Genomic DNA, 18,020 nt, shown 5'->3' with positions numbered 1-18,020 from the left:
CAGTTGGCCAAATCAAGAACACTCTCCAGGAGGTAGGTATATATGTGTCAAAGTCAACAATCAAGAGAAGACTTCACAAGAGTGAATATAGAGGGTTCACCACAAGATGTAAACCATTGGTGAGCCACAAAAACAGGAAGAGCAGATTAGAGTTTGCCAAATAACATCTAAAAAAGCCATTACAGTTCTGGAACAACATCCTACGGACAGATGAGACAAAGATCAACGTGTACCAGAGTGATGGGAAGAAAAGAGTATGGAGAAGGAAAGGAACTGCTCATGATCCAAAACATACCACCTCATCAGTGAAGCATGGTGGTGGTAGTGTCATGTCGTGGGAATATATGGCTGCCAATGGAACTGGTTCCCTTGTATTTATTGATGATGTGACTGCTGACAAAAGCAGCAGAATGAATTCTGAAGTGTTTCGGGCAATATTATATGCTCATATTCAGTCAAATGCTTCAGAACTCATTGGACGGCACTTCATAGTGCAGATGGACAATGACCCGAAGCATGCTGCAAAAGCAACCAAAGAGTTTTTTAAGGTTAAAAAGTGGAATGTTATGCAATGGCCAAGTCAATCCCCTGACCTGAATTTGATTGAGAATGCATTTCACTTGATGAAGAGAAAACTGAAGGGAAAATGCCCCAAGAACAAGCAGGAACTGAAGACATTTGCAGTAGAGGCCTGGCAGAGCATCACCAGGGATGAAACCCAGCGTCTGGTGATGTCTATGCGTTCCAGACTTCAGGCTGTAATTGCCTGCAAAGGATTTGCAACAAAGTATTAAAAAGTGAAAGTTAGATTTAGGATTGTTTAGTTTGTCCCATTACTTTTGGCCCCTTAAAAAGTGGGAGGCACATATAGAAACCGTTGTAATCCCTACACCGTTTATCTGATTTGGATGTAATTACCCTCAAATTAAATCTGAAAGTCTGCAGTTAAAGCACATCTTGTTTGTTTCATTTCAAAGCCATTGTGGTGGTGAATAGAGGCCAATATATGAAAATTCTGTCAATGTCCCAATATTTATGCACCTGACTATATATATATATATATATATATATATATATATACTGTTATTTTGTAAATCATCCACAATATCTGAATGTATGCTTGTTTGCTGCTGTATAAAAATAGGGTAGTCACCCACAGACAAAACGTAAAAAGAAACCAAGGAACATCGCAAATTTTTTTGCAATAATAAATGTAATAAATAAATATAAATAATCTAATTTCAAGGAACCGTATGTGTACTCAAACAATTTGTTTAATACCGTTGGATAAAAATGACATAACCAGCATGTAATTCATACATACAATAAAATTCAATTTTACAAGGGTAAGTAAACAGTGAATTAATTTATTTTTATTTATTTATTTAATACATTTATTATTGCAAAAAAAAATAAAAAATTGCGCTGTTGTTTGGTTTCTTTTTAGGTCTTTCCAGTTGTGTGGCTTATTGTCAACTCAACTATTTTCATTAAGGGAATATGCAAAAATCGTTTGTAGTTCCAAAATATCGTTCATTACACTTTAAAAAATCTGACAGATAATCTGACAGAAAATCGTTCATAATATCGTTGGTAACAAAATCGTTGTGAGTTTATGCAGCTTTATGGAGCATACACACGGTCAGATTTTTCTTTTGAACGATTTTGCTAACGATTTACTCAACGATTTGAACGATATCTGAAGAAAAAGAACGATATCTGACAAATCTGACTGAAAACATGTCAGAAGTCAGATATCGTTCTCTAACAAACGTGAACGTGCATCGTTCATCGTCCATCGTCCATGCTTATACACATGAACGATTTTTTCATCAGATTTGAACGATTGAACGATTTTTAAAATCGTTACCATTCAAATCTGATGAAAAATCTGACCGTGTGTATGCACCATAAAGCTGCATACACACACAACGATTTTGTTACCAACGATTTTCTGACGATTTTCTGTCAAATTATCTGTCAGATTTTTTAAAGTGTAATAATTAGATCCTGTAAATGTCAACCGGGATCTTTTTAAATGTTGATCAAGATTGAAGGGAAAAATTATATCACCCATTACCTTGATCTGGCTGCAAGTATGGTCCTCGTCTGACCATGGTAATTGTGCCCAGTTGCTGCGATGGGATCTTTTCCAATATGGACCTTGAAGCCACAGTTCTCACTACCTATTGTCTGATGAAATGAATTGCATGGTCCCTTATGTATTTCCCGGCACTGTGAAATATGTCCGCACTTTAATAATATGTAAACTTCATGAAGAAATATATGACCCTGGAAAACTTTGAAGCCTCCTTTGTTACCAGGCCCGTGACTTGGTTTACTTACAAAGGATATTTAATAGCAACAGTATCCAGTATGAATAAAACTATTCGTTAGCTGATAATTACCCTGATGGCATCACCAAGGTTGTTTTAACAGAGGTTTTATTTGGCCTTAATTGTTATTGAATTATACCTTAAACATTTCTCTTTATCCTGGGTGAGGGTGAGTAACACAACTTAGGTGTCCCCGTAAGACGAGTCTGTGACATCTCATCATCACTTATAGAGGTGCTGGAAAAATAAAAAAAGACATGTTCTGGGATGTATACAGTAGATTATGTTTTTGGAAAAGTGATGTCAGAGTGGGAGAAAAGTTTCCGCACGTCCACAGGTGTGTCACTGGTGAATGCTGGAAATTACGGGAATGGAACCACGCTATATAAGGGTTTGGTGCCATGAAGACGGAGACAGAGCCCCCGAGCGTTCCGGAGAGAAGCTTGTGAGGGCTGGAGAGAAAGAACAAAGCTTAAACAATGAACTTCTCATCCCTTATGTCGGCGGCCATTTTAGTGATAGGACTCTACGGTGATTCCACTGGTGCCACAAGGAGAAGCAGGCAGGTGCCCCTTAGAAAGGCTAAGCTGGTGCCTGGTGAGACGGGCCGGGCTGCCAGGCCTTTGGTACTGGTTAAGAAGAGGTCAGCTTTAGATGGACTGGACGATATGTTTGAGGCCAAACTGATACATAGAGAGAGGCGTCAGTATTTACAGGGACCAGCCAGCGACCAAATCCGTTCACTGATTCATCGGCTAAGTGATCATGGAACATTCAACCAGGACACGGTAAGACGTCAGCTTTTGTTTACAAATAGAAGCACACATTGATTTTAGTTTCAAATAATACCCCTTTTACACCAAATTTCTGGGACTGGCCCGGTATTTGGAAGACGATTCAAACCCGGGACAGACCCCATTCACATTGCAACTCCACTCCGGTTATTCCCGTGTCAGGCCGTTTACACTGCAGACGGGTGCAGTGTTAAGTTTTCTACAGGCCCTTGGAGATGACATCATCTCCAAGATCCAGCTGTTCCTGCCCCATAACCCGGGTCCAAACCTGCTCGCTACCCGGGTTGGATTGCCAGGTCACTGGACCCGGGTTATTTTTCGGGACCCTTTTATACTGAGCCATGACTCAGGTTGATATGGCAATAATTATTGCATGTGAACTCGGGATTTTGCTTAGTCTGTAAGGGTACAAAAAAAAAAAACCTGGGCAATTGTAAGGTAGTTGTGACCAACCACACTACAGGGGAAAGCTGCAGCTTCTAAGTAGAATCACACAGTTTTACGGGCGTGCTGTACAGATGAAGCAGAGTTTGTTGCAGTGGATGAATCAATTCACTGCAATCAAACATACTACACTGGAAGTAATGGTGTGTGTGTGTGTGTGTGTGTGTGTGTGTGTGTGTGTGTGTGTGTGTGTGTGTGTGTGTGTGTGTGTGTGTGTGTGTGTGTGTGTGTGTGTGTGTGTGTGTGTGTGTGTGTGTGTGTGTATATATATATATATATGAAAAAAAAAAATATACAGGTGCTGATTCATAGTTACTAGCCAAACGGGCATAAATCTATTGAGAAAACAGTGCTTGCAAAGAATAGCATACTTCCACACACATGCATGCAAAGCGTAGGGGATAGCATTGCTGCCACACAGCACTGAGGTCCTGTGTTCAATTCTATGGCCAGTCGGTGTGGAGATTGCACAGTGCGAAACCATGCTATGCAAACTAGCATAGTCTCAGTGTGCATTAACCCAATTTCTTTCATGTTGTCACCATCATCTATTTAGGACGTGCCACAAGTAGTCGTTATAACAAATCGCACATTGCCACACCAGACTGAGGACATGACACAGAGGACTGAATTGCTAGTGACAGCTTACAGTCTAGATGCATTCTTGCATTTATTAATATTAGTGTGCCAGAGTCTTGCCAGTGAAACAGTGCCCTATTCCCCATCTAACTCACCGTCTCCTCGTAACCTGTGTTCTTATATTGCCAGTACTCCTGTGATGACATCATATCACGCCACTGTCAGAGCCTATCAGACTGCGACGGCTGTCTGGGTTTATTCACATGCAGGATGCCACAGGGCACGTGTGACTTCAAAGGCATCTCCAAGAGCACAGGTATGTGCAGTACTTACACCAAAGAGATACAGAATGGGGTACAGGAAATAAAAACATGAATGGAAAATATGTCTGCATATACTGTACATATTTTTAAAGAGAAGCGACCATATGTTATTCTTTTAATCTTTATATATAAATATAGCCTGTAGGACGCCTCCCCACTATGAGTGTGACAACAATAAATATATATATGTTTAAATTGTATTTGAAATCACTGCGCGTTTCTCCAAAAGTAGCGAGGTCCATCTTGCAATGGCAGAAGTATGTGATTGAAGTTCCTCGCTTAATTCCACGCTTCTTATTGTGAATTTTCAGGTGCATTCTACCAGAGTTTGCAGGGGGATCAGGAGGCCGATGTTGGCGCACGTTATGCGTAGGAGAGCAGAGGCCTCTGGGAACTGAGGTAAAGTGAGACAGACAACATATTGCACCACATGTACAGCGGTTACTGATGGATGTGCTAATCCATCCTGACCACCAGCACAATGCCATATATATTTATAGCGGGCGAAGTATCGTCTTCTACTATGTATAAGGCGTTGCTCTCATGTATGTGTGTGTGTGTTTAACTCCTGTAACTGATATATTGTGTAAATGGTTAATTATGAACGGCGAGTTCTGGTATCATCAATTTCAGTGTTTATGGAGAAAGTCTCAAATTTCCAGCACCTGTATAATAGGACTGCACCATTTATATAGCAAACCCCTCCTCAAGGACTTAATATATCCTCATATTTATAGTAGGAGAGGCAATATCCCATAGATAACACCTGACAGACAATTTAGCGCTAATTACTGAACTAATGATGTCACTACTCTCCAATTATAACTTGCACTATCAATACTACATGATTTATGGTAGAATAATGACCATCCTAATGTAAATTATATGTATTATAGAGTTTACGTTCAACATACTGTTTGATTATTATTATTATTTTTACAGGAGACTTCATCCTTAGGAACTGGGACCAATTCCAAAACTGACCTCCTGCTGCTCTCACCTCCCCGCTACTGCCTGCAATAACCTAACCTGCACCACTGATCCTTCCATCTCAAAATGGCTGCTGTGTTGTAATGAATACTGAAATTATTAGATCATTAACCACCTGGGGTATAATTACAGCCACATGGACTCATGTGTTTGGGGGTACCGGCCCATACGAGTAATTAATGTTTCTCTAGCGGATTCTCAGTCTAGCTTAGTGGTGAGCAATGAACAGCCCTCCAGCTGTTGTCGAACTACACATCCCAACATGCTCTGCAATAGTTTTAGCATGGCCAAATAGTAAAACTGTAGCAGGGCATGCTGGGATGTGTAGTTCTACAACAGCTGGGGGGGGGGGGCAGCTATGATTACGACACCTTGAATGTTTGATATAAACGGACTGGGATTTCAGCCTGCAGTGTAATATATAATAAATATACATCCATACTTATAGCCAAATCAAAATCCTATGTTTTATTTCACGGGATGATTAATAATTTAATATTTAGTGTAAATTTGTTCGATATTTAATAGTTTTGGTTTATTAAAGAAAACGAAACTTTTGCACAACGTGTTTAATACAATTTTAAAGTATAATTATTTTACTTTGTTTTTCATCAAACATTCGCTTTCAGCCTATTTGCTGTGATTTGGATCATATATTAATTCAAAAACCCTAAACTTGCCAAAAATCTATCAAATCTGGAACTTTGAGGGATTGTTCAGATCATTTTTATATACATGTGATTAGGTGGCTATGTTGTATATTTACATATGCATATGTGTATTAATCATTTATATGCTCATTAACTGAGCACACATTATGTTATCTAAATATTATAGTCAGCTATTATCTATCATTTTATAATTATGTAATTAGGATAATCTGACATTAAACAGGCCTCTCTAGTTAGGGTAAAAAAAAAACACCCCAGAATTAAAACATTTATGGCTATAGTGTTTTTTTTACGTTACTTTTAGTTAAGATTAACAATCGCGTTATGCATGTGCAATATCTAATAAATATATTTTCAAATGTATAATATAAATGTTTACAGAATTTTCTATAATTTGTATGTACAAATAGTATTCTAAAACAATGTAATGCTGCATAATAGGCTCTATTTCTTAAGAAAAAAATCTTAATCAAAAATATGTATTTTGTGGTACCTTGGAGTATTAAAATGCATTGTTAACTGTATTGTCATTAAATATTTTTAAACAAATAAACGGTTTTAATTTTTTATTTATTTTTTGGCTCTATGGAGATAATTTTTTTTTTTTTTTTAATTGTGTCCACATACTGTAAAGAATGACCCAGCCTACAATAAAACTTACTAGCAATTACATAATGGGATGTGTGCGACAGTGGACATGATATTAAGGAAAGGAAATGGAAAAAAAAAAAAAAAAAAAAAGGGTTTGTGTTTTCGGAGAACATTATTACGCCAGCAGGAAAGGACATATGGTTTTCACACATGCAATGCTGATATTTTAGCTCCGGCCTTGTGTTTTACTAATAACGCCTCCTCCTCTGTCTGGATCTTCACAACTCACCATCCCACCCGCAGGTATATTCATGAGGTAAAATATTCCCACAATAACCTCTGTGGAATTTCAGAGACACTTGTTTTCACAGCCAGCAGCTCTGCGTGTCACAGCAGCCACTGAAGTCAAAACAAGATGGAGAATTTTACCTTGCAGCCATTCATAATTCTGCATATAGGGGACGGCCACAGTCTGAAAAGACAAATGTGTATGCAATATACCACAGAAGTAGAAATTCTTGTTAGGAACAGGACATATAGCCCACATTAGCTTAAGCGGAAGATTCTGGAATTTATAGCTCAAAAGACACCAAATCTCAGTCATTTTTCTAGGCCTCCGTCCAAAAGACGAAATACTTTATGGATTAAAACTCTTCTTAGCCAGTCTGTCAGTTTCGGTCCAAAGAACCAAATTGAATCTACCAATTAAAGTGTAAAAAAAAATGCACCGTGTTTAAAAGTGCGAGTAAATTCACTATAATATATAATGAAAAGTTGTGTATTACGGAGAGGATTAATATTCAATAAATAATTGTGCTGTTTATACATACATAACTAACTATAACCACCATGCTCTTTCAGTTTCACCACTCTGTAGCATGTTGCCTATTAGGAGAGAGGTGCTTCAATAAACGGGCAGAGTGTGAGTGACAACTTTACAGACTTACTTTGCAAAAATGGAGCGTGGATTGGTGGATTCATACAAAGGGGAATGGCCAGAATATAACTGTAGCGCCAAGGATTGCAATCTCATCAGCCTGACCTGTATCACATTAGGTTGTGGGAAGAGTTACAGCTGTCTGTTACTGAGTGGAAGAGGTACAACTTTATTTTTTAAGAGCTGCAGTGTAATGTCAGGGGGGGTAGGCCATCCCGGGGCGCACACAATGCCGACAGTCAGAATCCAGGTGCTGGAATCCCTTCAGTGGAAATCCTGACACATGCAGGTAAGTAATTTAACCCTTCCCCTAACCTTACCCCACCTTTCCTGCAGCCTAAACCTAAACCCCCCCACAGCCTAACCCTCACCCCCCCCCTCCCCGCAGCATAACCCTAACATCCACCCCCCCCTCTCCCCACAGCCTAACCCCCCCCCTCTCCCCGCAGCCTAACCCTAACACTCCCCCTAGTGCTTAACCTTAACCCTAATACTGACGCCTGTGGGCGGGAACAATAGTTGAGCGAATGCCAGGGACAACACTGAGGCCTTTTTGGACTCTATGACCTTACCAATACTGTACACAGGATGTGCAGACTATCCTTCATTTTATATAATTTGACACACACTGGCACCCGGTGGTTATAGTGGAACAGGTAGATACACTGCTAAACAGCGATTTTTAGAATGGAAAAAAAAAAAAAAAAAAGACAAAACAACAAAAAAACATTTTAATATAAACCATAGGCTCAATTTTATTGATAGATATATATCTATCACACATACATATATTTAGTACACACAATTATACTTAAACATTTGTGCACAGTATGACCCACAGAGGGCACTGTCTAGCTTTGTCTAACTGAATCACAGGCTCCTATATTAGTGGTTTCAGTATTCCGCCAGCCCTATGTATCATCCACTTCTTCCCTACAGTAATTCATTACTAGGAGTTTCTGGCGCTGTGATTTTCAGCCACTTCACTGCATCTGGCTGAAAAAAACTTTTTTTTTTTTAAACATATTTGAAGAACAATCTTTTTCCATCTTTGGTATCTTCCTAAGGCACGGTCACTGCAAGCAGCAGAGTACAAGAACTGAATGAATCTTATAAGGCATGCAGTGGGCTGGGAGTTGTACTTGCAGCAGCCCTTAATGCCAAACAGTCACGTGTTAAACGTTCAACTACGCCTCAGGAGTTGCATCTAAGTACTTCTGTGGGTATTGTACTTTACAGCGAGGGTAGGTATGACAACGGTCGCTCCTGATGGGAGCTGTATTTCATGTGTCGGCTCCACAAAGGCGCCTACCATTCACTGGGGCGCCAAGTTACAGATTTCCATGGTCTGAGCTCGTCGGGGGCGCCCAGCGTATACCCAAGCCAGCCATAGAGGCCGTGCAAAGCCCCCCCACGGCGGCGCACACATTCTTCTCAGGAAATCGTTTTCCGTGCTGCGACGGCCAAGACCCCATGCAAGGCCATATCCACTGTCCTAGGGCCTGGGCCCGCAAGATGTCAAGGCGGCCATGACCATTCACTTTGGAACCTTAGAACGAGGCTCAGGGGAACAGGTAGTTCCACTCACATTTTTAGGTTACAGTAAACCCAGGATGCAGACAGTTTCATCCCCACCCATTTTCGCTTGTCCTCACCTTCGCCCTGGTTAATTCAGATTTAGGGTCGTGCGAAAGGCGGTACCCACGTTCTTAGTTCAAACTGATTTAGCAAATACGGACTGTCTCTACTGCTGGCCCAATTTACTAAACAGGAGGCTAAAACTTCAGCATAAAAGTCTAGATTTACACCTCAGTCCCTGTCCTTCATCACATAAACGTTTCATGATGATATAATGCAATTCTGCAGATTATATTTGAATTATCCCTGCCTCTCGTGATCACGATTGCACTACAGGTTATATTTCAGTCATATCTAATTAAGAAAACAAAACACACGACTATCCTTCAAATAAAGGATGAATGTTCTATGCAAGTCCAGCACAGGTTACATGCCGAGCATTGTAACCAAAATAGTACCACAGACATTAAACGCCACGGAACAGGATAAACCACTGGCAGAGCCTAGACAAGGAAGGGGGGTGCATAATTAGTGATCACAGCTCAAGTCACCTACAACAGTCCTATATATACACCCACAGACATAAGCAGGATGGGACAGAACAGTCGGCATGGCTATACAGCTAGTGAGGGTTAGCAGGGTCCCCTTATGACAATTCCCTTTTCACACAAGGGTCTTCAACTGTGTTATATTAAGAAGCATTTCTTGTAGCCCCCCCTGAAGTTCAATCCGACATTCGCCTTCCGCTCGGCTGCTCCTGCCGACACACAGATTTCTTGGACAAACAGTTAAATATCCCCAAAGTGTAGAGGTGATAAAAATAAGTCAGTTAGTCTTCTTGTACAGATTATCTTTTTATCCTAGTATAAATTAAAAATATCTTTTGCAAAAAAAATTAAAAATAAAAATCAGCGGTCATTGATGAGTGTGAAATCATGAGCTTATCGGAGGTCTGGTCCAGTGCATGATCCATGAGAGACCCCCAAACGGTTCTACTAAAAAGGTGTCCGGTGAGAGTGGCTCTCCTCAGGGAGGGGAGGGGGTGGGGGGAGAGAAATTGGCGTTGGCTCAAACTTCCAGAGATCCCTCCATTTTTGTGAAGACCTTTCTAAACAGCGCACAGTAAAAAGGAAGGCGTTCTCGCGCTGCCACCGTTGGCATAAGACGGAGACAGCTTGTTAATAAGTTAAAAGGCACGTCGTTATTGCCGACTTTATCCTCCATTTTCTTATTTCTTATGTAAAAAGCGCATTTTACTGCCTAGAGAAAAGACAAAACATAAGAATTATAGAAACAAAGCATTCTGCTGGGGAGGCCATTATTAATGCATAAAATATGAGAATATATAGTGTGTTTGATATATGTGGGAGATGGGGCTGCAATGACTGGACTCACGGGGCTGCAATGACTGGACTCACCGCCCTGTACATTATACCTGCGCCTGCCTCCAGGATATCTTGGTGTGCTTTAGAGAAATATCACCAAGTATGAACTGCTGTAAACTTCACAGGACGGCCGTACTACAGTACGACACAAGGGTATTTGCACATTGTAAGTTTGGGAGTCATATTTTGGACCTCTTATGTCCATATTTAGAAGTCTATGTACTAAGCCTTTGAGAGAGATAAAGTGGACGGAAATAAAGTACCAACCAGCCTGTGTTTGAAAAATGTCAGTTAGGAGCTGATTGGTTGGTACCTTATCTCCCTCCACATTAAATCTCCATATTCAATTAGCTGCGAAAACTGCCTTTTTTTGGGCGGAAAAAAAAAAAAACCTGGAAAAAAAAAAAGTTTTCTCCATTTCAAACTAGGAGAAAAATAAAAATGCAAAATCCCCATTTTTGACAATAAATTTGGGGATTTCTTTCAGAACCCTTTGAACACCCCCAATGATCAATTACTTAAAAAAAATAATTTGTAAGTTGCTTGCTTTGTCGAAAATCGACCGTGCAAATCTTGGGCGAAAAAGTAAAAAACTTAAATGATAGAAAGCTAAATTTTTTTCCAGGAAATTTCTGTTCCACGTAAATTTGGAGTATGTTAAAATGGGTGCAAATATATTTTTCGTGTCATAAAAACACAATAAAAAAAAAAAATAAAAAAAAAAGTTAAAAAAGGCTGCTGCGACCGTGTGCGTGGTTTAAAACACTTGACGCATCCATAACGCCCCCGAAAAATCAGACCCAATTGTTAAAACCATTTTCAACTAATTTTTTTTTTTTTTTCGCCCCAAAATTTGCGTAGTCATTTTTCGACAAAGTACGCAACTTACAAAATTTTTTTGCAGGGGGGGTGTCCAAAGGCTTCTGAAAGAAATCCTCACATTTTTACCCAAAATTAGGGATTTTGCATTTTTTTTTCCTCCTGGTCTGGGATGGAGAAAACTTTTCACCATTTACGCCAGTTTGCCGTTTCACCTTTTTTTTTAACGAAAAAAAAACTTTAGTTTTCGTCTCTAATTGAATACGGCCTCAAGTCTTCGTAGACCCCTTAGAATTCAGATGCAACTGATTGGTAACGCAATTCTAAATAAAGAGTTAACATATTTATCTTCTGCCTGTTCATAATAGACTTTATTTGTTTATTATATGCAATGCTAAAACCTCCCTGGGGGCCTGGCGGTTTAAGAGGAGGGCCCGTGTGCAGGCTACGTGTAGGCCTCCTCCTTTCTGCCAAAATCTACTATGCATTTGCAAGTCTCCGGAAAAATGGCGCCCACACCATATTCCCAGGGACATCTCCACTGTGCATGCTTAAGTCACTGGGAAATTGGCCAGAGCACCATTTCCCCTGTGATTATTGCTGCTCTACAGTGCCGGGCTGACTCCGGCGGCTGCATAGAGGTAAGTATAACTGTATGTGGGTGCAGGGTGCGCGCTGTGGGCCCATTATAGATACTCCATTGCCCAGTGGGCATATTCTTAAAATCCATTCATTCAGAAAGTAGTATTTCATGGATAAGTTGATCGCTTGAACTACTATAGACCATTTGGGCGCAAACGTGCAGAGCGGTAATGATCAGATGCGTTATATATTGGCAACGGACCACAGAACTGAGGGGAAAAGGGAAAAAGTGTAAATAATATGGATATTGGGACTGGGATTCTGAGTCAAACAAGCGTGAAAATACCTAAAAACTCCAACAGCGCATGCGGTATATGGTTAGAGAACTCCTCAGTGACTTCTAATGTCCTTAGAGTTCCCATCCGGAAGCAAGTCATTCCATATACAAAGCCTATGTTATAGTATAGAAGGTCTGACACATAATGGCGGATGGTGCATTCATGTTTCTTCACCTCACCTATTCTATTGAAAAACTTGTTCACCCCGCTCTGCTCTCCACCTGGGAGGGTCTCCAGATATTCCTGTGCCCGAACCTCGAAAAGACCTGTGGATACAAACAAAGAGCGGGGTCATTCCCAGCCTTCAGCTTCTTCCGCACACACCCCCGAGTCCTCCAGTGAGAGAGGATCCACAGCTGTGCACATCTGTGGGGGCCGCACTGCGAGCTCCCATGGACTGGGTTCACGGCAAAACACAACAGGAAAGCAGAAGCAATGGACAATGTGCTCCTGTTTATAAGTAGGTCTGCGCAGGAAATGATCATCTGGAATGTAAAGGGCTGAGGGGAGGTTGTGCTGAAACACGGCAGATTTTAGTAAGAGGACCGGCCTTGTAGAGACCCTTTCTGTCATAAAAAAAACCCAAAACAAACAATGGATAGGAGGATGAAGCAATGACGCTAGTAAAAGTTGCAGGAGGGCAAACACAACCTCAAAAAGTCAATTCAAGATGGAAAACCTGAAAGGACTGAACAATGGAAAAATTTATAATTCTGAGCATATTATAATGGAGATTTGTTTATATAGTGCCAGTACATACCCGCAGCACATCACAAAAGGATACAACACAATAGTAAAAAAAAATGCTGAGTATAACCAAAGAAACCAAGAGGTAAGAGGGTACCGCTTTTAACCAACGGTCTGTAGAACTATACTTCCATATGATAGAATGATATGATATTCTGTGACCACATCGGCACCCACCTACCCTGCGGCAACATCGGCAAGCAACTATTTCACAGCCATTCCAGCAACTATCTTGCAATATTTTATTTTTTTTAAATCATGTAGATTTTTATTGTAAAATTTTCTACATATTATAAACAGAACAACAACAAAAAAAACATATAAGTGTTGCCAGTGGAAAAGGAAAAGAAATTAAATACCAAAATATACAGTCAGAGAAATATCATCAGTAAGCCGAATTTGAAATCGCAAATATAGCATATAAAACAGCTCGCACATGGAGGTAAAAGAAAATAACCAAACAAAAAGAAAGCAAAATGGGGGAAAACAAAGAGAAAAGAAGAAGAGGGTGAATAGAAGAGGATAGATTACACAAAAGGATCTCCAACAGGTCTACGAAAGGCCCAGGCAAGAAAGAGCCCATCTATCCCATAATTTGTGAAATTTGGAAAGGGCTTTACGACTAGTATAAACATGCCGTTCATGGTCAATGGTGTCATTAACAAGCGCCCTCCATTTGTGTATATTAGGGAAATCTGGAGCACACCAATCCTGCAATATATTATTTAGCCGATTGTGAACCCCTCCTTTTTGCGTTTCGCTAACCTTTGCTGCCCTGTTTCCGCATCTCCCGCTCCTGGGTAAAGCCCCCAAACATTTGCGTCTCCATGAACACCTCCAGGAATCGGCGGACGCTCTTGGAGGAGACTGATTTCCGGAAGGCGTCACGGAGGAGGGATCTCTCGTCTTGCTCCCCGGGGACCATGAACAAGGAATAGTGACCAACGATTTCCACAAAGAAGCGGACGAAGGCCTCGGACACCACGTCATTCAGGGAGTTGGAGTCTGGGAGGACAGCGAAAAAAACAAAAAAAACAAACTCTGTTACCAGGATGCAAAGCGTAGGAGGACGGCGGGGAAAGAGTGTGAGAGACATGGGGGGGCACATTTTGCTTTGGACATCCTGACTGTCAACATTCTGAATGTCGACTTTTTAAACCACACCCGCTGTAAGAGATAGAGACCAATTTAGTAACAATATAAAAATCTTGTAGCATTTAGAAGATTAAACCAAGCACCATTGGATGAAGGGAGTTATTATTTTTGCCTAGACTGCAGTCTAAGCCCCTAGTGCGGGGATGGCATGCACTAGGGTTTTAGACTAAAAAGAAGTAAAAAGAAAAAAAACAAAAAACGCTCCCATAATCAGTGCATGCGCAAAAATATGACATCAGGTAAGGGCAAAAATATGGCATCAGGTAAGGGCTGCATCTGCTGCAGTCCCGAGAAGCCAAAGAAGGATGCTGTAGGAAGCAGAAAAGCTTTCCCATTGGACGGCATGGAATAGCAGGAAACACCCCCCTCTGGTGAAACACCTCCCCTGTGACTGCCAGTCTGACATGTAAATAGAAGACAGCACTTTCAATGAGAAGCCACTGGTGTCAATTTTATATACAGTAGGACTGGGGGGGGGATCACAGGGGTGTGGCAGATTTTACTGGGGAGGCTGCAGCCTGCAGCCCCTAGGTAAAATCCACCGCTGGTTACAACAGCTACTAACCAAAGAGGGGGCCACATGTACAGTATCACATGCCCCATAATTAGCTGCCAGGGTCACCTTTCTGGGAAGGTCTCCGGGAAGATGGCGGATATACAGGAGACAGCAAAGACTGTGGCACAGAGTATTGGCTCTACCTTGCTGGAGACATCTTACCGAAGACACCGCCACTGACATCCCAGTAAGTCTCGGCTTAAGGGCCCATGTGCCCTGCACACCATGCACCCATTATAGATTAGTCACTGATTAAGGGATAACAAAAATACATAGAGCACAGTTCTGGGTGTTAAAAACAATGTACAGTCACCTGATGCAGTGATCCTGTTGTGCCCCCCATAAGGCACAAATGGTCCTCGGAGGGCTCCTTTTTGTACTTACTAAGGAGGCCTGAATGGGTACTGCACACCAAAAGGGGAATTATACCCCAGTGAGGAATAGACGTAACAGAGGAGATATAGAATAGAACACAGGTTCTCAAACTCAGTCCTCAGGAACCCCAACAGTGCATGTTTTCCAGGTCTCCTCACAGAATCACAAGTGAAATAATTAGCTCTCCACCTGTGGATCTTTTAAAATATGTCTGTGAGTAATGAGTACACCTGTGCTCTCGCTTGGTGACCTGGAAAATGTGAACTGTGTGGGGTCCTGAGGACAGAGTTTGAGAACCACTGGAATAGAGCATCTCTGGTTTGATTGAGTTTGAGGGTACCCACAGGTTTGCAATAGAAGTTAAACGTTGCTCTGTGTTTTGTGAAATTGTACATTGTCCCCGCCATATCATTGTAAATAGGGCGTTTACCTTGCTGCCCATTCACGGAACCCTGGTCTAGCTCACTGGCCAGCTCGTTCCTCTGCTCCAAGATCTGTTCCAAAGCGGCTTGCAGTTTGCGTGGTAATATTGACTCTTCATCATCCATCTGAAAACACAGGGGAGTCTTGTTTGTGGCATATAAATCCCAACCGACTACAATCAGATTAATTTACACTCTTCAGGATTTGCAGCAGGATGAGATCGGAGGAATTCCAGCTTCGCCAAGCTCAGTACCAGCTCTCTCTAAGAACATTTTGCCAATTAATATAATGGACAGGCATCTTATTTGTACGGATGCAAATCTATACATGAGCTAGGCGACGGAACATGCGCATTTGTGCAAAACGGAATGCCCTACCTGTCCGCGCAGCTCGCGATTAGTGAAGGAGTTGTAAAAGGTTTATACTAAAATTACCAGCGCAATTCTACTTTGCTGCCGTGCGGGGACACTGAGCTGAAAATCTTTGGGTAGCAGTAAGAACTTTGCACTGCCGTCCCTAACCAGTGCGAATGCGTTCCCGCATGCAAACGAGTATAACCGCTCTCCTGCATAAGGATTCGAAAGGCTAATTTTTTTACAACCCTGACCTCCTTCCCATAGGAAGTAGTGGGGATCCGGGATCCAACACCATCTGAAGACGGCGTAACTTCCCACTGTCAAGTTCCAAACTTTACAATTTTTGGGGGCTGGATGAATTTAGGTCCCCATCCTACTGCATGGGGATGACGGGCCATATGAAGGGATAATGCAAAGGCCTCTGAGTGTTACAGCAATAGGAGACCGAGCAGGATTGGCCAGAGCAACGCAAAGTTATCATGTATTCACAGTCGCACTCACCTGCCTCAGGAAGCGATTGTTAACGAGGTCGACCAGTAGAACCTGCGGAGGAACAAAACAAAGACTTTTAAAAATTTCCTGTTTCCAGGGGTACTTTCCAATCATTAAGCCCACCTCTGCCCTTCCTGCCTGACAATATGTCAACAGCAGCCTGGGCCGGTGGCCATTTGTGCAGCGTGCAACATCCTCGGCTGTGGTTTGAGGTTTTCCTGCTGCTGACCAGAAATGACATCTCACTCTCTATTGTCCTGGAGACTGTCCAGCAAGTACCCAGCCTCTGCCTTACATTCACCTCTACGTACAGAGCGGGGAACTGTGACAACCAGACGGCCACTTTGTCTACGTACACAATAGAAAGCTTTGCAAACACCCTTACTTCACACAACCCCCATATTCTATGTCCACATAATCCCCTACTTTATCCATCCCTCTCCTCCCCCTCCTGTTTCCTCCACTTGCTGTTCTTCCTTTTTTTTCTCTCATCAGTCTGCTTCCAACCCTCTGCTTCTTTCCCCCACCTCTCCTATACCTCCACTCTCAACCACCTCCCTCCATGGTCTTGTTACCCCACTACTAAGCCCCATTCCCTCCTCGTTCTGTCACCTCCAGGGCTGCCAAGAGAAATTCTGGGCCCGGGTACTGCAACATCCTCTGGGACCACATCATGTATGGCTGCACCCATTTGTGAGTGGGTCTAGCATGTGAGATGCACCCACTCACAGGAGCATGGCATAGCACCCAGCAGCTGGAACTAAAGTAGTCACTACTGTATTAGGATGGCGGGACAGTCCCATAATAGCTGCATTTCTTGTCAGGCTGTATATAGATGCTAAAATGTAACACACAAATTAAAGTGCTTCTACTTTACTTTGTACATCTCTCATGTAAATAACACAAACAATCTATTTTCTATCATAGAGATAGATGTATGAAGGACTTAATTTTTACATAACATCAGGTCGTCTTATACACACACATTCCGCAGCACATATCCTTCCTAACCCACTGCTCCATGCTCCTTCTTCACTATCTACCCCTCTGTGTCGCCCCTGTCTGTCTGCCCTTCCCCTTTAGAATGTAAGCTCTCACGAGCAGGGCCCTCATCCTCACGTGCTTCTCCTCCCCCTACTTATAGTATAATTTACTCCTAACTCCCTACAATGGCACCTACCACCTGGTTGCTCATGTCCTGCTGCTTGTGTTTTGCAGCTGAGTTTATAACCTTGTCCTTGTCCTGCATTGTTTTGTATTACTATTAACTGTTTTTCTTGTGTGCTCATTTATGTACTGTGTAAGGCGCTGCGGAACCTTTGTGGCGCCATATAAATAAAGGATAATAATAATAATAATAATAAAACAGGAAGGTAACTCTACCGTCTGTCATAAGGTCTGCTAATAGCCCTCAGATAATTATATATATATATATATATATATATATATATAAATCACAGAGGCTCTGCACTCACCATAATAACTAACAATAATAATAATAAACATAATAAACAGTGTTGATAGCATACCCTGAGTTTAACACTAATGT

General features: G+C 41.6%; 1 protein-coding gene across 1 annotated transcript in view; it reads right to left on the bottom strand.

The window, feature by feature from the left end:
- Positions 1-8,414: 8,414 nt before the first annotated feature.
- The window catches only part of DENND2A (DENN domain containing 2A), a 128,245-nt gene continuing 118,639 nt past the window's right edge, over positions 8,415-18,020 (bottom strand). The window contains exons 16-20 of the mRNA XM_088448780.1: positions 16,481-16,522; positions 15,631-15,748; positions 13,880-14,119; positions 12,547-12,633; positions 8,415-10,503 (exon numbers count right to left, since the gene is read on the bottom strand). Coding sequence (XP_088304906.1) covers positions 10,472-10,503; positions 12,547-12,633; positions 13,880-14,119; positions 15,631-15,748; positions 16,481-16,522 — 519 coding nt within the window. The 3' untranslated portion in view covers positions 8,415-10,471. The remainder of the gene's footprint in view (positions 10,504-12,546; positions 12,634-13,879; positions 14,120-15,630; positions 15,749-16,480; positions 16,523-18,020) is intronic.

This window comes from Taudactylus pleione, unplaced genomic scaffold (genome assembly GCF_031769625.1).
Source record: "Taudactylus pleione unplaced genomic scaffold, aTauple2 ptg000465l, whole genome shotgun sequence".
NCBI classification, from domain to species: domain Eukaryota; kingdom Metazoa; phylum Chordata; class Amphibia; order Anura; family Myobatrachidae; genus Taudactylus; species Taudactylus pleione.
This window is presented reverse-complemented; position numbering and strand designations above follow the sequence as displayed.